We start from the raw sequence: 26260 nt of genomic DNA on the forward strand, positions 1-26260 counted from the left end.
AAGTGAGCGGAAGATTTGAATAGACAATTACCAAAGATGACGTAAGAATGGCTAATAACCCACGTGAACATCATTAGTCACCAGGGAAACGCAGACTAGAAACGCAGTTAGGTACCACTTCACACCCACTAGGAAGGCTACACTAAAAAAGACAAGAGATTTCCCTGATGGTGCAGTGGTTAAGAATCCACCTGCCAATGCAGGGGACATGGGTTCAAGCCCTGGTCCGGGAGGATCCCACATGCCGCGGAGCAGCTGGGCCCGTGCACCACAACTACTGAAACCTGCACGCCTGGAGCCCGTGCTCTACAACAAGAGAAGCCACCGCAATGAGAAGCCTGTGACTGCGGCGAGGAGTGGCCCTCGCTCACTGCAACTAGAGAAAGCCCTTGTGCAGCAACAAAGACCCAATGCAGCCAAAAACAAACAAACAAATTAATTAATTAAAAAAAAAGATAATGACAAGTGTTGGCTAGGATGTGGAGAAGCCAGAATCCTCTCCCACACAGCCAGTGGGGAAATGAAACGGTGCAGCTTCTGGGGAAGGTCTGGCAGTGACAGGAGTCAAACACAAACTTACCACGAGGTTCAAGAGTTCTGCTCCTGGCAACCTACCCAAGAGAAATAAGACATATGTCCACACAAAGATTTGTACACAAATATTCACAGCAGTGTTACTCATTAACAGTCAAAAACTGAAAACGATGCAAACATTCACCAACTGGTCAATGGATGAATACTCTGGTCTGTCCACACAAAGGAACACACTACCACATGGATGAACTCATGTAAGTGAGAGAGGCCAAAGATGCATCTTACATGATTTCATTTACATGAAACGTCCAGGAACAGCAAGTGTATAGAGATGGGAAGCCCACTGGCAGCTCCAGGGCTGGAGTCGGGGCTGGGGCCTGCGGGCAAGGAATCGTGTAGAGATGATGGATGTGCTAAACACTGGATTGTGGCGACAGCTGCACAGGTGCTCAAGTCTCTTTTTTTTAAAAACAAGTTTATTTTATTTTATTATTTTTTTAAATAATAGTTCTTTAATTAATTTATTTATTTATTTTTGGCTGCGTCGGGTCTTAGTTGCGGCACGTGGGCTCTCAGTAGCTGTGGCTCGTGGGCTTAGTTGTCCCGCGGCATGTGGGATCTTAGTTCCCTGATCAGGGATTGAACCCGCGTCCCCTGCATTGTAAGGCAGATTCTTTACAACTGGACCACCAGGGAAGTCCCAGTGCTCAAGTCTTAAACTGACTAAGAATCATCGAATCGTATACTCAAAGCAAGTGAATATTATGATAATAAATTATATCTCAATTAAGCTGCCAAAAATAAACACAAACATGTATTACTTCACCCTCTCAAAATTAGGCACCAAATTCTGAACAAAATTGACCGTCAGTGGGGCTTAAACAAGAAATTCCCCTTATTCCACCAGAGAGGGCTTCAAGTCTGTGCAAAGAAACATTGCGAGGCTGTCAGCACCCACGCCCGCTGATACGGGCACAACTCCCAACAGGCAGGGAAGTGCCCAGAGGAAAGCTGACTCAGCAGCTTCCATAAGGCCAAGATTTTACAAGAGAGAAATCAAGTGTGCTCAACTGCGGTGGGGCAGACTGGAAACTCGGCTGGAGCACGTCAGGGAGACCCAGCCACAAATCTCCTGCCTGGTTTTCACATTTAGATCAGTCTTCGCTACATCTATTCTGCCAGTTGCTCTGTTTTACTATGTTTTTTTAATTCAGAAAAGTAACCAAATGGGCCACTTTCCTTTCCTGACCCCCCGCCCGTCCTTCCTGAGGATGCTCCTGTTTCCATGAGAGGCGGCCCCCGGCCCCCAGACTCCAGGGGACCCGGGGATACTCAGCGCCCCTGCCCCACAAGCCGCCCGCACCTGCTGCCTTGTAATCGATCCTCCACACCCCCTGTGACGCCAGCCGGTCTGGACATGGGATGATGAAGGAAACCACGAACACCACGAAAAGGCAGACAAACAGCGAAAGAAAAAAGGCCACCGTCCGGCACCGGGAGAGGCGGGACTGCGGGGGCGGCTTCACGCTGGTTTCCTTTCCCGCTGGGTTTCCCAGATGTTCCTGCACCTTCCTGTTCTCGTTCTTCAGGGGGTGGATCTCGGCTTCTAAGTCCTTGCTGTCCGTCATCGTGTGCACACCCCCAAGCTCACCTCTTGGCCACTGTGGTGGCGACACAGGAGAGGTGGTCAGGAGCCCCAGGGGCGGCTGTGACCGCGGCCCATCAGCCCAAGAAGGGGTGTCACAGACTCCACTGGAGAAGGCCTCAAACTCAGAAGGGCAGTGGGCGCACAGAGGCAGCACGCAGGACGGGTTTCCCTCTACGCTCTACAGCTCCTGCCTGCTGACCCGGGCAGGCCAGCCGGGCTAGACTACGGCAGAGCATGCATTAAACATTAACTATTAACTGAGGCACCTCTGACCGGCCTCCCAACCCGAGTCGGGATCAGCCCCCCAGGGAGGGGGCTGTACTTACTCACCAGGTGACCCCAGCGAGCTGCAAGGTCTGACCGCACCTGTGTCCTTCCCTGTGAAAGGAAAACAACAGTGTTTACAAGACTCTGAGGGTTAAAGCAGTAAATGCACAGAAGCGCTTATAACAGCATCTGACACAGTGAGCACTCACTCCAGCTAATTATTATTGGTAACAAGATAAAGTCACGCCGGGGCTGGGGGGGTGGGGGGGGGATGCGGGACGACCTCCCTCCTTCCTGCCCCTCCTGCTGGCAGCACTGGGCGTGTCGGGGAGGAAACCCAGGGCGGCCACCTCGGAAAATAAGACGGAAAACACTTCTGAAGTTGAACCACAGACAGAGTGGGCCTGACGGCTGGAAACCTTCATCACCAAGCTTTGTGCTCTTCATCGTGCGAGAAAGAAACAAACTTCTGCCTGGCGTAAGGCAAGGTATTTGTTATTTTGGTCCTTTTTAAACAGCCAAACCAGTGTCCTAACTAACACAAATTATATTGAGAGGGTGCAAGGGATCAAAGGGTCTGAGTGGGTTATAAGCCTCATCTACATGAGAGGGAGGCTGTGCCAGTGGTTAAAACCAGGACAGCGGGAAGGGCTCCCTCTGGGAAGGGGTGGGTTAGGGAGGCAGGAAGAGACAACAGAGTGCTGGTTTTCTCTATAAACGTTTTACCTTCTGACTTTAACTGTTTTTCTCTATTATTTAATAAAAATAATTCACTTAAAAGCCTGTGTACACAGCCACTAGAGCAGCTTTGGTAATAAAATGTAAAATGGCAGGGGTGGGTGAGGAGGTAGAGACCCTGGGAAACACAGTCGTGCACAGCCGTGAGGAGGAAGCACGCAGCCGCTGTGGAAACGGCCTGGCGGTTCCTCAGACGATCAAATACGGGGCAACTGTCTGACCCAGCAGCTCCACTCCTAGGTGTTTTTCCAGGAGACCCGAGAACAGGGACTTACACAAATGCTCTGAGCTTCACTGTTCTGAATAACCCCACTATCCATCAACAGGTGATGGATAAACAGAATGGGGTCTGCCCACACTGTGGACTATTACACAGCCATGAAAAGGAGTGAAGCTCTGACACAGGCGATAGCATGGACAAACCTCAAAAACGTGACGCTTGGTGAGATTATACAGACACAGAAGGTCACGTATCGTACGACTCCATTTATACGAAATGTCCAGAACAGGCAGATCCCTGGAGGCAGAACGTAGATAAGTGGGTGCCAGGGGCTGGGGGGAGTGCTAATAGGTGAGCCTTCCTTCTGGGATGGTAACAATGGCTGCAAAACCCAACGCGTGTACTAAATGTCAGTAATGGTAAAGTTCATGTTGTGTGTATGTTACAATTTAAAAAGAAAACCAAACAAATCTCTGTGCCTCCCCCTAGTGCTGAGACATGAGTTTTAACATCCTGCAGTCAGAAAAGGTGAGCCTGTCGAGGTAATGAGCTGGACACAGGAAATCAAACAAGGACTCATGACCAGGGGCCTCCTCAAGCCCAAGCATCTTACCCGTGGGGCGGGAGGTGGGGGCCCGTCTGGGAGGGACGGGAAAGAGCCGGCAGCAGAGCCTGGATCTACCTGGCGCATCCAGCCTCTGTGGTCCCAGCGAGGGGAGTGTGAAATATTTAACATGCGTAGATTCTTTTAGCAAAGCAAAGAAAACTGAATGAGAGACCAGAATGCTAAAATTACTGATTTTAAAAGCTCTATCTATAAAGTTCTCTTTTGTAAGAGCTTTAGAATGTTGGGCTAGAAACTCAAGCTCTCTGAACCACGGCTGTGCAAGCACGAGGGCACCTGCTCAAAATGACAACCACTCACGTCCCACTTACAACCCTGTTTCCCAGACCTCGTTTGCGGCTGGCACACCTGGAGACCAGGTCTGCACAGGGAATCCGCTTTCACAAACGCAGGCGCATGTGGGGATTGCAAAGCGCTGGTGAAATGCAACCAGGCAGTCTGTGAACGCAGTGGGGTGAGCACAGAGGTCCCTCCCGAGCCATGATCCTCACCTTGGGCACATTCACCACCCGATCAAATCAGCCTGTCTGGGTGGGGCCCGGCAGAAGGCGACTCCCAGCCACCTGGGAAAAAGCACTGGCCCAAGAGTCTGCCCTTTTGCTGTGGTCACCCCACTCTCACCACCACATGGCTAGATTCTTCCTGCCTCCTGCCCTGCCATGGAGACGCCACCTCCCCATTGCCAGCCTGGAGGAAAGCAAATAAAAGGGAGGAAGAGCACCTTCCTTCCATCCAGCTGCCTGGGGGTTCTTGTCCTTGGAGTTCTCGGCAAGCTTAGTAAAGTAAACCCCAATGCCGATGACCCCAAGCCAGTAAGTTAAACCACTCCTTTTCCTAGTCAGTCTTTCACTCCCTAAGCTAAGAAACAAGGACAGTGCAAAACGGTTACTGATGTAGTTTGGAAGAAACAAGGACAGTGCAAAACAGTTACTGATGTAGTTTGGGTTTTTTTTTTAAGTCAGCAATAAATTTATGTGATACAACGTGTGAAAGATATAAAAGCATAACTGCCCTTCCTCTTGTAGCCCCCAGGCTCAAGAGGAGAAGCGTGGTACTAGTTTCTTACGGCTCCCTCCAGAAATATTCTGTGCACTGAAAACCATAAAGTGTGTTTTAAAATGTGAGTAGAATAATCGAGTTATAAACCTGACCTCTGAAAATTAAAGGAAATATGAGCCCAAACTATTCTCTAGTCCCTGCTACACAGGTTTCCTTGTTAAGTCAGACCAATGGTGCATCATGGAGGGAACACAGGAATGCTATTGGTCCCCCAGTGAGGGCAGAGAGAACCCCCTCCCCACGCTACCACCCATCTGGATGTAGAAGCAGAAAGGGAAACTCTCTCCAAACGGTCCTTAGCAACACAGCTGGGGAGTCAGGTCAGCACCTACGGTCTGGCCAAGCCCGCATGCAGGGGAGGACAAAATAAGACCCATCACAGACCGGATGGTGGACGGACAGAGGCTTCAGGAGGCCAGCCCCCTCTGCAGGGGCCAAGGCAGCCCCGTGAGACCAGCACCCCGTGGGCTGACCTGGTCCAGGGCCATGTTGCTATAAACATCCCTGAAGGAACCACCTTTTTAACCAGCAGACGTTGGCTTCTAAAACTGTGAATGAGCCACTAAGACATCTGTTGAGGTCATAAACTGATCTGAGATCAAAAAGAATTTGTGAGAAACTCGTTTAAAATCGCCCATGAGGGGACTTCCCTGGTAGTGCAGCAGTTAAGAATCCGCCTGCCAATGCAGGGGACACAGGTTTGAGCCCTGGTCTGGGAAGATCCCACATGCCACGGAGCAAGTAAGCCTGTGTGTCACGACTACTGAGGCTGTGTTCTAGAGCCCACGAACCGCAACTACTGAGCCCGTGTGCCACAACTACTGAAGCCCATGCGCCTAGAGCCTGTGCTCCACAACAAGAGAAGCCACCGCAATGAGAAGCTGGCACACTGCAACAAAGAATAGCCCCAGCTTGCCGCAACTAGAGAAAGTCTGCGCGCAGCAACAAAGACCCAATGCAGCCATAAATAAATTTACAAAAATAATAAAATAAAATCGCCAATGGGATCGCCACCTCAATCTTAGCTTAGTATTTATTTGTAGCTCGAATCATTTAATTCTCATGAGCATATTAGTTTGAGAATGTTTTTCTAAGTTTTACACCCTATAAGTGAAGACCTAAAAAATTACTCATTATATAAAATGAAACAGCCAATGTGCAAGATTCATTTTCACTTACCTAATAAATCACTTTCAACAAATACGTTAATATTTTCTTAAGGAATAATGACTTCCAGTCATTCAAAAACTAAAAATCAAATGTTCTGTGCCAGGAATGGTAAGTGTGCCTTTCTAAGATCATTTTTGTGTGTCATTATTTTTATTCTGGAAGTTTTAACTAATCAAAGTGGTGGTTCAAAATAAAATTTGGAAAATTTAGGAGCGTATTGATTCTGTTCCTGTAACAGAATTTCATGGGAGGACTTCCCTGGTGGTCCAGTGGGTAAGACTCCACGCTCCCAATGCAGGGGGCCTGGGTTCGATCCCTGGTTGGGGAAGTTCCACACGCCATGTGGTGCAGCCAGAAAAATAAATAAATAAAATAAATAATAATGATGTCTCTTGGCCAGTTTGACTTTAAAATATATATATATTTATCTATTTATTTATTTATTTGGCTGTGCAGGCTCTTCATTGCAGCATGCAGGATCTTTATCTGTGGCATGCGGGAATCTTTTAATTGCGGCATGCGGGATCTAGTTCCCTGACCAAGGATTGAACCCACGCCCCCTGCATTGGGAGCACGGAGTCTTAACCACTGGACCACCAAGGAAGTCCCCATTTTGACTTTTTAACACATGGCATCTTTACTAAGTGAACTGGAAGGTCTGTCGTTGGCGGAACTCGTGCAGTAACTTGTGATGATAAGTCATTTGACCCATGATAAACACTGCAAATAGCACACATTACAGCCACTGTGGAAAACAGTGTGGAGGTTCCTCAGAAGACTAAAACAGAATTACCGTATGATCCAGCAATCCCACTCCTGGGTATATACCCAGACAAAACTATAATTCAAAAAGATACAGGGAATGGGGCTTCCCTGGTGGCACAGTGGTTAAGAATCCACCTGTCAATGCAGGGGACACAGGTTCGAGTCCTGGTCCGGGAAGATCCCACATGCCGTGGAACAACTAAGCCCGTGTGCCACAACGACTGAGCCTGCGCTCTACAGCCCGCGAACCACAACTACTGAGCCCATAGGCCACAATACTGAAGCCCATGCGCCTAGAGCCCAGGCTCCACAACAAGAGAAGCCACCGCAATGAGAAGCCTGCACACCGCAACGAAGAGTAGCCCCCACTTGCTGCAACTAGACAAGGCCCACATGCAGCAACGAAGACCCAACGCAGCCAAAAATAAAATAAATAAAATAAATTTATTAAAGAAAAAAAAGATACAGGGAATTCCCTGATGGTCCAGTGGTTAGGACTCAGCGCTTTCACTGCGGTGGCCTGGGTTCAATCCCTGGTTGGGGAACTAAGATCCTGCCAGCTGTGCGGTGAGGCCAAAAAAAAAAAAAAAGATACATGCACCCCAATGTTCACAGCAATGCTATTTACAATAGCCAAGACATGGAAACAACCTAAATGTCCATTGACAGATGAATGGATAAAGAAAATGCAGTACATATATATACTGGAATACCACTCGGCCATAAAAAAGAATGAAATGATGCCATTTGCAGCAACATGGATGCAACTACAGATTATCATACTAAGTGAAGTCAGAAAGAGAGGACAAATACCATATGATATCACTTATATGTGGAATCTAAAATATGCCGCAAATGAACCTATCTATGAAACAGAAACAGAATCACAGAGGAAGACTGGTGATTATCAAGGGGGAGGGGGTTGGAGGAGGGATGGATTGGGAGTTTGGGGTCAGCACATGTAAGCTTTTATATATAGACTGGATAAACAACAAAGTCTCACTGTATAGCACACAGAACTATAGTCAATATCTTATAATAAACCATAATGGAAAATAATATTTAAAAAGGCATATACATATATATATGTATAACTGAATCACTTTGCTGTACAGCAGAAATTAACACATTATAAATCAACTATACTTCAATTTTTAAAAATAGTGTATGTTAGCTATAAAATCATAAAGAGAACATCTTGTCAAGCTCCAGAATCTACACACACTTTTAGGCCAGAAGAGTTCAGAGTTTTATTCATAACTTTGTAAAATGCTATTTATGTATGAAACAAAGCAGGAAAACATATTGAGAGGGGTTATGTTTACAGAATACTTCAAGGTATTACTTTTCTTAAACGTACATGCCTACTTAAGTAATATTTAAGGAAGTCAAGCAAAGTAATAGTACAATTCCACTGTTGTGTACGTTGTCAGTGACAAAAATAAAAATGCTTTGGTGGTTAAAAAAGAGAAAGAGAGAGAGAGATTAGCACCAAAATAAAAGAACCCTAAATGCATGTACGTAAGGGTACAGGATGGCGAGAAAGAGCAGATTTTGAAGCTGGGTTTGGTAGTGAGCTCTGCCTCTGGATTGTGGCTTTCCTCAGTTTCTTTTTCCTATTAGGTTGTTGGGAAGGTTTGGGTAGTGCATGTAAAGCTGGGGGCTCAGTGTGCGGCGGGGGTGCAGGGGGGCGACTCCCTCCATCGTTGTCACCACCCTCTCCCTGTGCTGCTCCTTCTCTTCTCCAGACACAGAGACCTCAGGCATCTCACCAGCGCCCTCTTTTCCTGTTAAATGAAGTGTTTCAAGCCTGGAGCTGCCCAAGGAGTTGAGGGTCTATATTTGAGATCCTGAGAACCTGAGCTTCACTAAGGAACACAGTTTCTTTGCACTGAAGGGTCCCAAGTCCTCCAGTGAAGTCCCATGACCTCCCACTCCTCCGTAAGGGGGCTTCACAAAGCCTGGGTCCTACACCACTGGCAGCACACAAGACAATTTAGGTGGTGCCAGGTGAATATTTTTATTTCTAGTTATCTCTGTATTTTTTCACGGATGTCTTTCCGTTTATGGTGACAGTGGTCTTAGACTTCCGGTAACTGATAAAGGTTCTTTCCTTAACTGTTTATTTTGAAATTACTGCTTTATAGGAAGTTGCGAAGATCATACCGAGAAGCCCCGTCTCAGCCTTCCCCAGCGGTTACAACACAACTGCAGAACCGTATCAAAACCAGGAGAACGACGTCGTAGTTCTATGCCATGGCGTTCCCTGTGTAGATTCATGTATATCAAGATACAGAACTATATTCCATCACCATAAAGAGCCACACCCACCATCCCTCTCCCCTGGCAACCACCAACCCGTTCTTCATTTCTAAAATTTTGTCATTTGGGGAGTGTTATGGAAATGCAATAACATAGTATGTGAACTTTGAAATTGGCTTTTTTCACTCAACACAATGCCCTTGAGGTCCCTCTGTGTTGCTGCTGTATGAATACAGTTGATTCCTTGTATTGCTGAGTAGTCGTCCCTCAGTATCCACAGATGCTCAAGTCCCTTACATCAAATGGGATGCACATAACCCTACACACACACCCCTCGCCATACACCTTAAATCATCTCTAGATAACCTATAATACCCAGTACACTGTAAATGCTATGTAGACAGTTGCCAGTGTGCATTGAACTCAAGTTTCACTTTTTGGAACTTTCTGGATTTTTCCGCCTGGAATACTTCCAATCTGCAGCTGGTTGAATTCACGGATGGGGAACAGGGGATACAGACAGCCAACTCAGTTTTTAAAGAAATGGCAGCTTTGTGGTTTGTTGCTCACGTATGTAGGATTGCTGTATTTTCTGTGTGGCTCAGCCTTTTTATCATTGCACAATGCCCCCCCGTCCCCAAGTAATTCTCGCTCTAAAGTCTTATCTGACATTAATAGCTCTCCTTATCGTCTCTTAATGTTTGCATGGTATATCTTTTTCCATGCTTTTATTTTCAATCTACCTATATCATATATTTGAAGTAGGTTTTTTTTAGACAGCACAGGGATCTTTTTTTTTTCTTTTGGCAGTGCCACACGGCTTGCAGGATCTTAGTTCCCTGACCAGGGATCGAACCTGGGCCACGGCACTGAAAGCACTGAGTCCTAACCACTGGACTGACAGGCAAGTCCCTGGATCTTTTTTTTTTTTTTTTTTTCCAAATCCACTCTGCAAATCTGTATTTTCAGACCACTTACTTTTAAGGAAATTATCCATATATTAGGCCTTTATTCTGCCTTTTGTTGTTTGTTCTCTGTTTTTTGTTTCTCATTTGTTCTTCCTGACTTCCTGTGGATTACTTTATGAATAAGGGAAATATTATTTACAATTCTAGTTTTATTTATCTAGGTGCTTTAGCGTGTTTCGCTGAAGATTTTTAGTGGTTGATCTGGACATTATTAGACACACCTAACTTAACACAGTCTCCTGCTGTCAGCGTTTTCCTAGTTCAAGTGAAGTGTAGAGACCTCACGTCCCTGCTTTAAGCCTTTACCAGTCTGTGTATAATAGAATTGTGTTAAATATCTCCTCTACATACATCTACACATCAGTGTTATATTTTTGCTTCATTCATGAAACATAATTTAGAAGACTCAAGAGAATGAAAGTCTATTATATTTACTCATATTTTTGCTTTTTCTGTTGTTCTTTCTTTCTTCCTAATGTTCCAAGAATGCTTCTCTTAACATTTCCTTTACATTTCAAGAACCTCCTTCAGTCATTCTCTTAGAGCAGGTTTGCTGGCAACCAATTTATTTTCCTTCACATGACAATGTCTTTATTTCTCCATCATTCCTGGTGAATAATTCCCAGATATAGAATTCAGTGCTTGACATTTGATAGGTTCTTTTCTTTCAGCCCTTGAAAAACATGATGCCACTTCTTTCTGGCCTTCACGGTTTCCAGTGAGAAATCTGCTGTCCTTTGAATTGTTTCTCCCCATAACTAAGATGTCAATCTCTCTTGCTGCTTCCAAATTTTTTTCTTTGTCTTTAGTTTTCAGAAGTTTAATTACAATGTGTCTTGCCATGGGTTTCTTTGGGTTTATCCCGCTAAAGGTTTGCTCAGCTTCCTGAACCTGTAGGTTTACATCTTTTGCCAAGTGGTGGATATGTTCAGCCATTATTTTGGTTTTTGGTTTCTGGGGCAGCAGCACAGCTGTGAGAATCCGGGGTGGGAGAGCTACAGCCCAGGCCATGGGGACTCTGGACATGGCTCCCTCCTCCAGCTCTGTATCCCTGGCCTCTCTGGTGTTTTCTCTTAAAGTGTATTTAACTAGAAAAAGTGAGTTGATTAAAGAAAAGTACTAAATAAAAATAACTGTGTAGTTATGTTGTGAGTATGGCACAATCCTGAGTGGCACATGAATGAAGTGGGAACACTGCTTTCTTGGCCTTTTCCTGTCCCTTCTGGGGACACCTCCACTCCTGGAATATGGAGCCAAGCCCTACACGCTGCACAGTCCTGGTTACTAGGAATTTGCCATATTCTGAACTAAAATCTGCTCTCCTGTAACTGTCCCCTGATCCAGATTCTGTGCTTTGGAATAATATCTAATCCCTTTACCTACATGTAAGCCCTTCAAGTGTCCAAAGAGCATAAATTAAAAAACTGTGTTTGGGAGGTTGTCACCCGCTACCCCCACAGCTGTGGCCCCCATGTGGCAGACCCTCCATGTGGCAGACCCTCCGGTGTCCCTGAAAAGCCTAATCCTAACACTTCCCTGTGTCTAAGTCCACCTAAAACATCCTTTCCTTTCAAACCCTACCCACTCCTCAAGGCCCATGGAAAATGCCATCTTATTTATGAAGCCTTTTCTGGTTCTTCTAACCAAATGTGACCCAAAGCCAGTCTGGCTTTTGTTTTTCTTGGCAGTGGGGATACTTGTTTAAAAGGGAGGTCACAATTTAGGAATGATTCCCTATCTAATCTAAGTCACCACAGGTGGCGGTGTAGTCTAGAGCAGGGGCTGGGACTGGAGACCCCCTCCCATCCGAGGCACCCGGGCAGAGACCCCCTCCCATCCGAGGCACCCGGGCATCTACCCAACCTCTCTACACCAGTCAAGGTTCCTGTTTGCCAAAAACACTTTAGCTAGTGTAGGCAGAAAGAGAATTTGTTGGAAAGAGATTAGACAGTGTCCAGAATGAATGGGGAGACCAGAGAGTCAAACTCAGAAAACGGGTGGACGCCAGGGATGCAAGGTGGCTGAGGCTCCATCGGGCCCATGGCCGTGGGGGCAGTCTGGTTCAGACACAGCCGCTGGCACCAGGCCCTGCCGCCCCCAGGCTCTCTCAGGGGGACCCTCCGAGGACAGGCTGGGCAACCCAGCCCCCTCGGCTGGGACCCTTTCTCTCCACTACACGCTCTCACCAGCTCCCTGGAGAAGTCTGGAGACAACACCAAGCACAAACTGGCCCCAAAGAAACACAGCTCTCAAACGTAGAGAAGCAGTGGGGAAATGTCACACCTGGGCTTTCCCAGTCCTGCGGGTTGAGCCACGCAGACCCCAGGCCTCAGGACACTGCACTGTGAACAACAGCAATGGCCACAGCCCTCACCTCGGGCAAAGCCTGACCTCACAGCGTTATTTTTATACTGGGGTCAGTAATAAAAAATTACAAAAAGTGAAATACTGAATTGTGCTTTGTAACATCCTTGAATATTTGACGGGCTTCATGCAGAAGGGTGGCAGCAAGACGAGGGCCAAAGGGCAGAAGCCACAGCAGCCATTTCAGCTCCTGCAAGGCAACAATGCCCTCCAGACGGAGGGTCCCAGCGCAGGGACGGCTCGGGACGCTCCAGCTCTGGTGTTTTCCGACTGGAGGTTGAAGCAGAACTGGTCCTAAGCGCTGCTTCCCGTCATCCCTCTAAGAGCAAGGACTTCACTCACTGTTCCCGCAGAAATCCCTGGCTCACTTGCATTACTCTGAATAATTTCTTTTTTTTTCCTTTTAATCATTAACAGAGTTCCAAGTTAAAGATACTTCATAACAGATAGGTGAAAGATACTGTGATCCTTCTCCAGGAAAGGTTTCTATTCTTCAGGAGAGAAAGCTGGGTAGGGAGGGCATACCCAGCATAACCAACTCAAGTAACAAAACTTTATTCACCTAAAAACAAACTGAGCTGGACAGAGGGAGAGATGATAACCTCTCTATTTGACACCTCGAGAATCCTCCCCCTCAGCCGGGTCCCTAAGGGCAGGCGGTGGGACCGCAGTGCCGGGTGGGGAGGGGCAGTGAGGATGGGCCCGTGTCAGGTGGGTCGGTCCACGTGCCAACTGTGCTGCTGGCTGCACAAACGTCCACATGTGATAGACTCTCATATCATCAGACACACAGACAAGGGAGCCCGTGTGAGAACTGGCGAAATAGGAATGGGGCAGGTCTGCGGCGCAGTGATCAGCACTGTGCCAACATCTAGCTCCCACCTCTGATAATGCACTAGCCCCAGGGACGTCACCACCAGGCCCGGGGGAAAGCACTTCAAGCTTTTGGTAATATCTTGTGAGTCTATAATTAGTTCCAAATAAACAGTTAAAAAATAATAATAAAAACCCTTGCGGGGCTTCCCTGGTGGCACAGTGGTTGAGAATCCGCCTGCCAATGCAGGGGACATGGGTTCGAGTCCTGGTCCGGGAAGATCCCACATGCAGTGGAGCAACTAAGCCTGTGCACCACAACTACTGAGCCTGTGCTCTAGAGCCCACGAGCCACAACTACTGAGCCCATGTGCTCCGCAACAAGAGAAGCGACCGCAACGAGAAGCTCGCACACCGCAACAAAGAGTAGCTCCTGCTCGCCGCAATTAGAGAAAGCCTGCGCGCAACGAAGACCCAACGCAGTCAAAAATAAATAAATAATAAATAAATAAATTTTAAAAATTAATTTAAAATAATTTTAAAAAACAAACTTTGAGGGCTTCCCTGGTGGCGCAGTGGTTGAGAGTCCACCTGCCGATGCAGGGGACACGGGTTCATGCCCCGGTCTGGGAAGATCCCACATGCCGTGGAGCGGCTGGGCCTGTGAGCCATGGCCGCTAAGCCCGCACGTCTGGAGCCTGTGCTCCGCAATGGGAGAGGCCACAACAGTGAGAGGCCCTCGTACCACAAAAACAAACAAACAAACAAACTTTGAGCAAGGGAGGGGGGTCAGAGCTTCCCCAGGGCCCAGCGACACCTCAGAACCGCCCGATCATGAAGCTTCTGCTCCAGAGGTGGGAACTGTTTCTGTTTTGTTCTGCTTGTTCTTGGCAGAACATCAACCACAGTGCAGTTCTACGAGGACATCCAAAAGAACAGCCAACCCCCAACCTGCCACTATTTCAAAATAATTACAGCCTTTCTGCAAACCCCCCACGGCAATCACTTCCCTTCCTACTGTGGGGAAAAGGTCCATGTGGTTCCTTGCTGCTCGTGTACAGTGACACCCGGGAACACGTACAGTACCACGCAGGTGCCCGAAGTCACAGAGGGCCCGGGAGCAGGACCGCCCGGACAGCAGGGGAGTGCTTGTGGCGACGGTGGGGCCCCAGCGCCGCCAACACTGAGGACACGCCTGATCCTGAGCCCAGGTGTTGTGGCAGAAGGCTCACACCAAAGGCACACAGGCAGCTCAAGGTGCCAACCTGGCCCCAGCAGACGCAAAGGGTTATCCCTAAGCCGAATCACTAAGTCTGTGAACTCCAGGCTTTTTTCCTTTTTGTTTCAAATTGAAGCTGCTGTCGTTAAATTCCACATAAAGAAGTAAGAGAAACTTAAAAAGTCTTTTGCCTCCAATACAGCAATGAAGCAGCTGCAACCATAACCTAGAATAAAGCGCATCCCTGAAATCAGGTGTGTTTACTAGTTCCTCGTTGGCCAGCACAGAAAAGACCCATAGCCACCGGCCTATGGGCTCTAAGTAACAGGCCCATTGGAAAGACAGGCTTCTGGAAGTCCAACCTGGGCATAAAAACGCATATTTCTGTGTTAGCTAAACTCAATGTGAGAAGTCTGGAGAACAGGGGTCCTGGGGAACATCAGGGCAGCAGATCTTAAGGGAAACACAATGCACATTTGTACACATATACAGAAAATTAAAGGAACACACTTCCCAGGTACTGAAAAGGAATGAAGTTTTCACTTAAAACAAAAGCTGTTAGGATACAACAAATGAAGAAAAGATAATAAAGGGAAAGACTCTGAGGTTAAAAGACTTGTATCTTTACCTCATTTGCATCTAATGTCCTTTTCTGTCATTTCTAACTAGCTCGTGGTCTTAAGGACAGAGATCAGAAATTGGTTTACAGGATTTCCAGACAGTCACTGACTGGGATTTTCTCCTGCCACTTCTGAGCTTCTGAAATGATGACTATGCAGCGCACTTTTTGACTTAAATGTCAAGTAAAACGAAACAAAAAAGAAATGAAGAAAAATGTGAGAGATGAGAAAGAAAATGTATCAGTATGATACATATTAGGGTAAAAGGTATGAGTCTAAGAATAACCTGCTTGAGATAAACATGCAATCCCTGTGTACAGCTTTTCAAAGGGCCACACACCTGCGGGTGTGTCTGCTCAAGGCCAAACCTGCCCTCCTGCCTGGTGGGGAAGGACAGTAAAGCCCAGTAACAATTAACATTTGGAGGGGCAGGAATACGCAGTATTTGCATAAAGGAAATAACTCCTTTTTCTCCAAGAGCTCTTTCTCTGAGAACAGTTTACTGAGACAGAGAGAACAGAAAATTCAAAAATAAAAATGTCTCTAACTTTTTTTGATGGATAAAGAAAGCATAAAGATTCTAACAGGTGAGACACTGAGAATAAATAAGCAATGATGCTGTTTAAAAAAAAAAAAGATTCTAACAAGGGCAGGGACTTTGCTGGTGTCTCAGTGCATAAGAATCTGCCTGCCAATGCAGGGCACGTGGGTTCGATCCCTGGTCCGGGAAAATCCCACATGCCGCAGAGCAACTAACCCCATGCGCCACAACTACTGAGCCTGCGCTCTAGAGCCCGCGAGCCACAAATACTGAGTCTGCATGCTGCAGCTACTGAAATCCACACACCTAGAGCCCATGCTCCGCAACAAGGGAAGCCACCACATTGAGAAGCCTGCGCACCACAACAAAGAGTAGCCGCCGCTCGCCACAACTAGAGAAAGCCCGCATGTAGCAACGAAGACCCAATGCAGCTAAAAATAAATAAAAGTAAATCTTAAAAAAAAAAAAAAGATTCTAACAAGGGCAGAGGGAAAAGGGAAAATTGCCCCAACAAATAACTGACAATTCTACAGATATTATGAAAGTAGGGGGTTTAACCTTTTTAAACTAAAATTTGGTAACTTTTTTTTTGGGGGGGGAGAAAATATCACTTCAGGGGACTTTAATAAGAGATGCACCACCACCCCCAATTTTTAAATTTTCAATTTTACAGAATTCTTTTAGGACAACGAATCAAAGAGATCAGACTTTGAAAATTAAGCACTTCCACTGGAAAGGTAGTTTGCGTATTTTAAAAATTGGTTTAAAATAAGTAAAATTTTTGTTCAGTTTAAACTGGATGCCTTAAAATCTTAACTCTGGTTTTAGTTGAGAATTTTGAGAACTTGGTACTACAGTCAGCTCTGTGACAGAATACGGAAGGAGTAGCCCACTTCTATTTGCCCAGACAGAGAACACCTTCCTCCACTCACACAGGAATAGCTACTTCTCGTATTACTTGATCTCACTAGGGTGACAATTTCGCAAAGTAGACATTATTTTAATCAAAGGTACCTGCAAATTAGAAAACACACAGAGAGAAAATACATTTAAACAGGCAGAGGAGAGGCTTGGAGGAAACAGCAGATGAGCTTTTTAATTTTTTATTATTATTTTTTTAATTTTTATTGGAGTGTAGTTGATTTACAATGTTGTGCAGATGAGCTTTTTAAATGGAGAAAATATGTAAGGAATACTTAGGAAAAGACTCTGATTATAGATTAACTTTACTATCTAGCTTCACCAGTTAGTAATAGAAACTGAAAGGATTTTGTCACTGGATTAAACCATGAAAAGATCAGTTTACCACTCTTGGACTGTGTACTGATATGGTCCAGGGTGACTCTGAAGGTGCAGCTGAGAGTGGAGCAGATTTCTTTCTTTCCACTGGGGAGCTCTCACCCCTAGTTCACACTCAGCGGGGTTACTTTTCTAGAGGACAGAAATTACATTGGACAAAACATACTGCATCTTGTCATGTATCCACTGGGCATGTGTTTTATCTGCAAATCGCCGTTGTCCACTTGGCCTTGCTGTGATTTGACCAGTAAGGGATCCTGGTTTTCTTTTCTTTCCTTTTTTTTTTTTTTGTCTGTGCCAGGCGGCTTATGGCATCTTAGTTCCCCACCAGGGACTGAACTTGCACCCTCAGCAATGTAAGCACAGAGTCCTAACCTCTGTACCACCAGGGAATTCCCAGGGATCCGGATTTTCAAGTCTTCCCTCAGGATGGTCCTCCTGCCAGGAGGCCCTCTCAGTGCTCCGAGCCTTGGCTGTAGCTTGGCCATCAAGCCTACGTGAGCACCGCGGACCAGGAAGGCCACCTTCCCCCTGAGAACTCGAACTTTTTCTTTCAAAGCACCCATAATACTCCTCCCACAGCCTCTGACCGAGAGCTATTTTAGGGCAGCAGGACTTCCCTGGTGCTAAACAAACGACAGACACTTGGTAAGTGTCAGTTAAACTAAGTGTCAGTGAAACGGGGGAGAGAGCTTTTGGGAGCCATTCCTTGACAAGAAGGTGAGATAAGGCCCATCAAGTTCTTCATTCAAGAGCTTGTCTGGATGCACAGACCTCATGACCTGTAATCACAAACCGATCTTTTTTTTTTTTTTTTCTGGTACGCGAGCCTCTCACTGTTGTGGCCTCTTCTGTTGCGGAGCACAGGCTCCGGAAGCGCAGGCTCCGGAAACGCAGGCTCTGCGGCATGTGGGATCCTCCCAGACCGGGGCACGAACCCGCGTCACCTGCATCGGCAGGCGGACTCTCAACCACTGCGCCACCAGGGAAGCCCCACAAACCGATCTTATAGTGTGAGTGCTCAAATGCTCGTCCCCAAAGCCAGCTGTGACATATACAAACGGTTTAGGAATGTCTTATACATTAGGAGGCCTGTGTCCCGGCCCAGTGGCCCAAGTGTTCTGACAGCACTTCAACCAGAGGCATGTGAGAGACGCCCACAGAAAACAACTGGGCAGACTGGGTTTTCGGCTGAGCAAAGCAGAAGTCAGACAATGACAGCTACAGTGTTCAGCCGTTTACAGCCGAACAACTACTTCTTCTCTTCACCAAACAATAATCTCAAGACAGACAATAGGCCCTTAATCATCTTTCAAATGAGAACAAATTTTAAGGTCATGCATGGTTCCCGGTTAAAGGCAAGTGTTTCACAGGCAGGTCAGTGCTTAGGACCTGAACCTCAGCACACAGTTCCTCTCCACAAGATGCAAAACTTTCAGAGTAATTGAGGGCAGCTCACATACCACCTAAAAGGGAGTTACAGAGAAATGGCTACCAGAATTTCAGACAAGCAACTGTTACACAAAACAAGTTTTGCAGGTTTGTCTGTAAAATAACATGGAGTAAGCTTTTTTCCTGAGTTCTAAGGAAGATTCAATTTCCTTTGATTCCCCCACAAATCAGTGTTTCTTCTTGTCCTTACATTAAGGACAGCAGAAGCTCTTAAGAAGATAAAGTATAATTCTTACTTGATCACTTTTGATCAACCCTATAAATATGCCTTAACTTCAGTTTACTTATTCACCTTTATTTTTTAAAAACCTGTTGTCACATAAATGTTTAAATATTCATGAAAGTAGAGACCACCAGTCCCATTCATCCACGACCCAGCTTCAACAATTACCAACACAGAGCCAACCTTTTCCATCTACAGACCACACTTCTCTCCCATGCCCCACCTCCGATTTCTTAAAAAATTTGCTCCAATTTTTAAAAAGTTAGAGATATGCCACTTGATCTCTCAATATCTGCTTCCTGGTTATTCATTTAGGAATCAGCATTCTTCTTTTTGGACACTATATCCAGACAACCTAAGCTCCATGAAGGATTTTACAAAGTCAGAGTGGGAACAAAACTCACTAAGTTTGTGGTTTTTCTAAAGACTGATTTCGGGTGAGGTACGTAGTAAATTTTGCAACAACCACAAACCCTGTAGATTCTGACGTATCTCTTCAGTTGAACCCCTCCTTTCAACGGCCGCTACTTTAGATCGTATTTTTATAACTTCTCACCTGGATTTCTGTAGCCCTCTCAAACCTTCCTTGATGCTGCAAGAGACATCTTTCTCATATCTCCTGATCATGTCATTCCCCTGCTTGAAACTCCTGACTGACGCTTCACAACTTTAGAACAAAGCTCAGCCACCTGAGTTTGCCTGCAGGTATTTCCACCACCTGGCTATCGCCTACCTCTAGTATCATGTCTTCCCAAACCCTATACCCAACGTCTGTTCCCCCATCACAAGGCTGACCTACCAGTAACTCCTACTGGGCCTTCATAGTCCACTCAAACCAGTCCCCCACCCACCCACCGCCCACCACTGCTCCATACCCACTGAGCCACTGGTGAGACCTACCCCCAGATGGTGAAGAACTTCGGAGGGCATCACTCGTTTATTGCCTTTGTCTTCCCAGGACAAAGCATAGTGCACGGCATAAAATAAACATACACATTCACCTGTCTGAATAAATGTCCAATTCTTGCTATGCTCTGCTTGTAAACTTTTCTAACTGATTTGAAATAGATAGCATGTATCAGACATAGGGGTCAATTTGACTACCCGACATCCACTCCTTCTCTCTGTAACAGCACCTGGGCTTTCTTTGGGTAAATCCACTTTCCCACAAGCTTAGTGTGGTTCTGGTAACTTTGGGGAGGGCTCCTTACCCAGGGCTAGCTAACTAATCAGATTCACATGATTGGGACCCAACTGAACACTAGATCTGGAACTGCAACTGGAATTACAGGAATAGGCACTCTTTTCCCACAGGAGTGGTTTTAAAATATGTTCACAAGCTCTTTGATGTGCCTCCCTTCAAAGGTGAAGTCTTTAGTACCTAGTGATGCCAGCAAACAGAATATGGCAGGAGCAGCAGCAAAATTCCAAAATTAGATCATAAAAACCATGGTGACTTCCACCGTCCTCTCTCTCCTCTCTTATCGCTTGCTCTGAGGGAAGACAACGACATGTGAGGACGTGGGCCATGTGGCTAGGAAATAAGGATTCCAGCCAACAGCCAGCCAGTAAGGAACTGAGGCCTTGAGTGAGTGGACTGTCTTGAAGTCAGACCCTCTGGTCCCAATCAAGACTTTAAATGACTGCGTCCCCAGCCAATATCTTGGTTGTAACCCCATAGAGTCCTTTGGGACTTCCCTGGCGGTCCAGTGGTTAAGACTCCACGCTCCCAATGCAGGGGACATGGGTTCGATCCCTGGTCGGGGAACTAAGATTTTGCATGTTGCGTGGAGTGACCAAAAAAAAAAAAAAAAGAATCCCATGAGAGTCCTTGAACTATAATCACCTAATTCACTCCTGAATTCCTGACCCACAGAAACTGGTAATAAATGTTTGATGTTTTAATCCATTAAAACATCATTGATGTTGATTTGTTACGGAGCAGCAGATAACTAATACAAGCAGGTAGAGCAGAGGCAGGAACCTGAGAAGAAGAAAGGCAACATAGAGAGAAACAGGTCAAAGAGAAAGTGTGTGAGAGGATGGTAGTAAGACCCCCACACTCCATCACTAAATCCTGATGATCTCATTTAAGCCCCTGGCCCCATCTATTTCTGGTCCCCTGGACTTTCCTAAGTGAAAGTAGGTGGAATGCCTCCAGAGGTTGATCTAGTTTTAATGGACGCTTGACACTTGAAGCCAAAAGCACTCCAATCCGTGCAACAAGGACTCAGAGAACTGGTAAAATGCCCAAATAAATGTCCACTTCATTGATAACAGGGTCATTTCCATTTCACTCTTTCCTGATCCGTATTCTCTATTTTACTTATTTTATCTTACTTATTATCTGTATCCTCCCATAGAATTGAAGCTCCTTGAGGACAGGAATTCTGTCTTGATGAGTGCTATATGCCTGGCACCCAGCAGACACTCAGTACTTGCTGAGTTCATCTAGGCTGCTGTAACTTCAGGCTCACAGGGAAAGTGCAAAGAGAGCAATGGAGCCATCTGGTTGAGGCTCAGAAGAGCATTAGCAGCCTAGGGGTAGGTGAACACATCACACAAGCTCCTCAGCTGAAATCACGGAGTTGCAAGTATTTGCAGTTGTCTATACCCTGATAACCTATCAGTCAGCTCCCAGGCAATCAAGTCATGGGGGAGGTGAGAACTCTCACAGACTGACAGCGTTCTTCCCCGCTTTTAAACTCTGCTTTGCTTTTGCTTAGTAAGACAGGCTGTAGGGAGCAATCACCTCTATAGGTGAGTAACCGTCAGCTGAGCTTTGGATTACTGAGCCAGTCGTCAAACAGACGCCGTCCTAGAAAGAGGACATGCATATCTGACCCTGGCGAGAGGCAGCTCATGGACATACTATTTTAGTATTAGTATATTTTTAATTACTTCCAGGCAACCAGTGCAGCGATGGCTAGCTTGCCTCCTATGCAGCCAACTGGGGTGGGAAGGTTCCTAATGGGAGTTAAATCCTGTCTTTGGGGGAAAGCGGGGCTGATCTGAGCGCCACACAAACCCAGGCTGCGGCAGTCGGTCCTGCCAACCCGCTGCGCTGCCCGGCTCCCGCGTAGCTCCTCCACCCACAGCGCGGCGCGGACACGCACGGACTCCAATGCTGGGCGGTGGGCGAGAGCACGGGCGGGCTCTTGGGGCTAGGGTCTCCCGGGGCCCCGCGCCGACGCGGAGAGACACGGCCCGAGAGGGAAGAGGTGTACCCGCGCGAGGCCGCGGAGCGCACGCGCGAGAAGGAAGAGGACGCGCTACTCACCCGCCGCCGCGCCCTCCCGAGGATGCCAGAGCTGCTGCCCGCGCCGCCGCCCGCGCCGCCACCAGGCTGCTCGGCCCTGCTCCCGGCGTCACTTCCGGTCGGGCGGGGCGGAAAGCGCGCTCAGGCCCCGCCCCACGGCCGGCTCGGTTGCTGAGCAACGCGGACGGTAGTGTCAGTCCCGCAGATTGCCTTGGGGGTGCTGCCGGTCCGCTCCGCTTCCGCGGTTGTTAGCGCGTTCGAGCATCTTTAGTTGGTTTTACTTGCGTTGGCCTGACGTTTCCTCTTCCGGAAGTGCCTGTTCTGGTCGTTGGTCCAGGTTTCTGCTGAAAGGCTTGTCTTTTCGTGTTGTTTCCTGGCGCCCTGTATTGGATATTAAGTTTTTGTCGGTGGCGTGTGTTGTAAATATCTCGGTTTGCGTCTCGTCTTTTCACTTTAATATTAAAAAAGTGCCAATATTTTATGGTTAGTACTTTCTGTGTCTTGTTTAAGGAATCCTTTCCTACCCCCTTACTCTCCCACGTATTTTCCTAATGTTTTTTTAAAGTTTTGATTTTAACATTTAAGTCCTTAATTCAGCTTGGAGTAGCTTTAGTATGGGGTAAGAAGGTAACTTCATTTTTTTTTTTTCCATTTGGATAACCAGGAGTGCTAATGCCATTTATTGAGTTAGTCCCTCTTTACCCCAACGATCTGGCATATTTTTTAAAAAACAATGTATATGCATGAGTTTCTGTTGGGTTTTTAAAATTCAGCTCTATTATTTTTTTATTTAATTTTTATTTATTTATTTAAATTTATTTAATCTATTTATTTTGGCTGCTTTTGTTCTTTGTTGTGGTGCACGGGCTTCTCATTGCGGCGGCCTCTCCCGTTGTGGAGCATGGGCTGTAGTCGCGGACCTCAGTAGTTGTGGCTCGCGGGGTTGGTTGCTCCGCGGCATGTGGGATCCTCCCGGACCAGGGCCCGAACCACTGTCCCCTGCATTGGCAGGCAGATTCTCAACCACTGCGCCACCAGGGAAGCCCCTATTATTTTTTAAAAATAAAGTTATTTATTTATTTTTGTCTGCATTGCTGCACGCGGGCTTTTTCTAGTTGTGTTGAGTGGGGGCTACTCTTCGTTGTGGTGCGCAGGCTTCTCATTGCGGTGGCTTCTCTTGTTGCGGAGCACGGGCTCTAGAACGCGGGCTTCAGTAGTTGTGGCTCGCAGGCTCTAGAACGCAGCCTCAGTAGTTGTGGCGCACGGGCTTAGTTGCTCCGCGGCATGTGGGATTTTCCCAGACCAGGGCTCAAACCCGTGTGTCCCCTGCGTTGGCAGGCGATTCTTAACCACTGCGCCACCAGGGAAGTCCTCAGCTTCATTACTGATAACTTTGTCCTAATGCTCACACAAGGTGTTCTGCATCAAACCAGGTTTCTTGTTAATTACCCCACAGTAATAGTAAGTATGAAACATCCCTCACACCTCCCACAGGCCTCCCCCGACCCAACCCATTGAGAACTGATGGAAATTTTTCCTTTGTGAGTGGACTGACACAACATCCCTAGGTGAGGGATTCAGAGAAATGACTTCCATCTGTTCATAAAGGGAAAGAGACATCTGTCCTCCTCATCTCCTGAAAGGATCCCCTCTGGACTCAAGTAGTTTGATATTTAGATGAATCTCTCCAGGCCCAGGCAGCCCCAGGGTACCTGGGCACCTAAGCCAGCCTGAAACTACTTGACCTCTCAGAAAGATAAGGCAAGTTATTATACTTTTGAATCACAGCAATTAACTAGACAAATTACTACAGACTTCTTTCTCCTAAGTATCTGAAGAGTCTCAGGGGACTAGGGCTTTTTACCGGAGCACTGGGAAATGGAGGGAAGTCTTAAATGCCCACAGCTTCTTCCTGGGATCATTACATTCTCTTCTGGCGTGCAGGTGCCACACAATCTCAATTACAATACCCTTATAGTAACTCGTGATACCTGGTTGGACAGGTCCCTCCACCTTATTTTTCTTCTGGAAAGCTTCAGCCATTCATTCTTCAGTCAAAATCACAATCAGGCCAAGTTCCACAAAAGAACCCTGTAGGGCTTTTCAGTAGAATGGTCCCCAATCTGTAAATCACACTGGAGAACTGACATGATTTATCTTCTTACATAGAACGCGGGCTCAGGATTTCCCTGGTGGCGCAGTGGTTCAGAATCCACTTGCCAGTGCAGGGGACACGGGTTTGAGCCCTGGTCTGGGAAGATCCCACATGCCGCAGAGCAGCTAAGCCCCTGTGCCACAACTACTGAGCCTGTGCTCCAGAGCCCGCAAGCCACAACTACTGAGCCCGCATGCTGCAGCTACTGAAGCCTGCTCACCTAGAGCCCGTGCTCTGCAACAAGGGAACCCACCGCAACGAGAAGCCCACACACTGCAACGAAGCGCAACGAGGAGTAAACCCTGCTCACCACAGCTAGAGAAAGCCTTTGCGCAGCAGCAAAGACCCAATGCAGCTATAAATAAATAAATAAAAAAGAACACGGCTGAGACTCTCTCTGCACTTAATTTAGGCCTTCTGTGATGTCTTACAGTAAGATTTTTATTTTTGTTAGATGGCATTTTGCGGTTTTCAATGCTATTGATAATATTTTCTTGGGCATTCCCTGGCAGTCCAGTGGTTAGTACTCTGTGCTTCCATTGCAGGGGGCACGGGTTCGATCCCTTGTTGGGGAACTAAGATCCCACAAGCCGTGAGGTGCAGTCAAAAAAAAAAGTGTCTTTAAAAAATATTACATTTTCCATTGTTGGCATATCGAAATAGTGCAAAGATTTACATATTTTTTTTTAACCAGCAACCATTCTAAGAATATCTTTAATACTTTGTTGGTGGATTCTTTTGAACTTTCTCGGAATATAATCATATAATCTGAATAAAGACAATTTTATTTCTTCCCCCTTAATCCTTATGTCTTTATTTTTCTTGCCATTCTGAGCTGATAAATAGAAGCAGTAGTGTGCATCTTTGTCCTGTTCCTGATTTTAAAGAGAATATTTACAATAGTTGACCATTTGCTGTAGGATTTTTTTTTGTAGATACTCTTTAACAGGTTAGAAATGTTTCCTTCTATTCCTAATTCCCTAAGAGTTTTTTTTATTTTTGTGAAATAAAATTCATATTTTATGGCAAGACAAGAAAAATTTAATCATAAAAAATTCTTCTCTGCCCTTTGCCTCCTGTCTCCCCACCACTGTGCATTGTATATCTGCATTATGCATCGACCAAACCTCCGCATCTGCAGAAATACCTGCTCAGCCATAAACAGCAGCGTTCTCCTAGCACCCACAAGAGGACTCCTTAAAAGATAACATTCTTTCTTGATCTTGTACGGGACCACATGACCTACCACAATGACACTTAGATCTGGATCATGTAAACTGTCAATAATATGTCATTTGATGTACAGCCCTCTGTCTCAAAAAACTTAAAGAACTGTTCCTTGACTTCTAATGGGCAGAACAGTTCTCAGAGCTTTCTGAGTTGCTCTTCCTGGGTTATAGTCCTCAAATTTGGCTCGGATAAAATGTTTCATTTCTTTCTCAGGTTGATTGGTTAATTTTTCATCTACATCATCAATGTGCATTGAATTTTATTAAGTGTTTTTTTTCTGCATCTCTTGTGATGATTATGCAGTTTTTCTCCTTTAATCTTTTTTTCCTGTCCTTTAATCTTTTAATGTGGTAAATGCTATTAACTTTCTGAAGATAACTGATCCTTGTATGCCTAGATTAAACCAATTTGCTTATGGCCTATTATCCTTTTACATGTTGCTGGATTTCATTTGCTGATATTGTTTAGAATGTTTGGCTCTATGTTTATGAGTGAGGTTGGATTATACAGCACTTTATTTTACTATCCTTGTCTAGTTTTGCTATCAAGATTATATTGGCCTCGGGCTTCCCTGGTGGCGCAGTGGTTGAGAGTCCGCCTGCCGATGCAGGGGATACGGGTTTGTGCCCCGATCCAGGAGGATCCCACATGCCGCGGAGCGGCTGGGCCCGTGGGCCATGGCCGCTGTTGGCCTCATAGAATGAATTGGGGAATATTTAATCATTTTATATTTTTCAGAAAGGGTTGTGGATTAGAATGGTCTGTTCCTTTAAAAAGTTGGGTAGAAAACCAGTCTTTCACCAATAAAACTAGGTGGGCCTGATGCATT

At 46.2% G+C, this 26260-nt stretch overlaps 1 protein-coding gene across 5 annotated transcripts in view; it reads right to left on the reverse strand.

Moving 5' to 3' along the window:
* Positions 1-22164, reverse strand: part of FAM234A (family with sequence similarity 234 member A) — a 31163-nt gene extending 8999 nt beyond the window's left edge. For 2 of the 5 annotated variants that reach the window (XM_060285543.1, XM_030872360.3), the window contains exons 1-3: positions 22068-22164; positions 2513-2560; positions 1898-2195 (exon numbers count right to left, since the gene is read on the reverse strand). In XM_060285543.1, the coding sequence (XP_060141526.1) occupies positions 1898-2162 (265 nt within the window). In that variant the 5' untranslated portion in view covers positions 2163-2195; positions 2513-2560; positions 22068-22164. Of the gene's footprint in view, positions 1-1897; positions 2196-2508; positions 2561-9192; positions 9230-21815; positions 21835-22067 lie in introns of those variants that run through there. The other 3 variants (XM_060285546.2, XM_060285545.2, XM_060285544.2) reach the window with 3 other exon arrangements.
* Positions 22165-26260: the final 4096 nt, after the last annotated feature.

The sequence above is a fragment of the Globicephala melas genome, chromosome 15 (genome assembly GCF_963455315.2).
Source record: "Globicephala melas chromosome 15, mGloMel1.2, whole genome shotgun sequence".
Classification (NCBI taxonomy): domain Eukaryota; kingdom Metazoa; phylum Chordata; class Mammalia; order Artiodactyla; family Delphinidae; genus Globicephala; species Globicephala melas.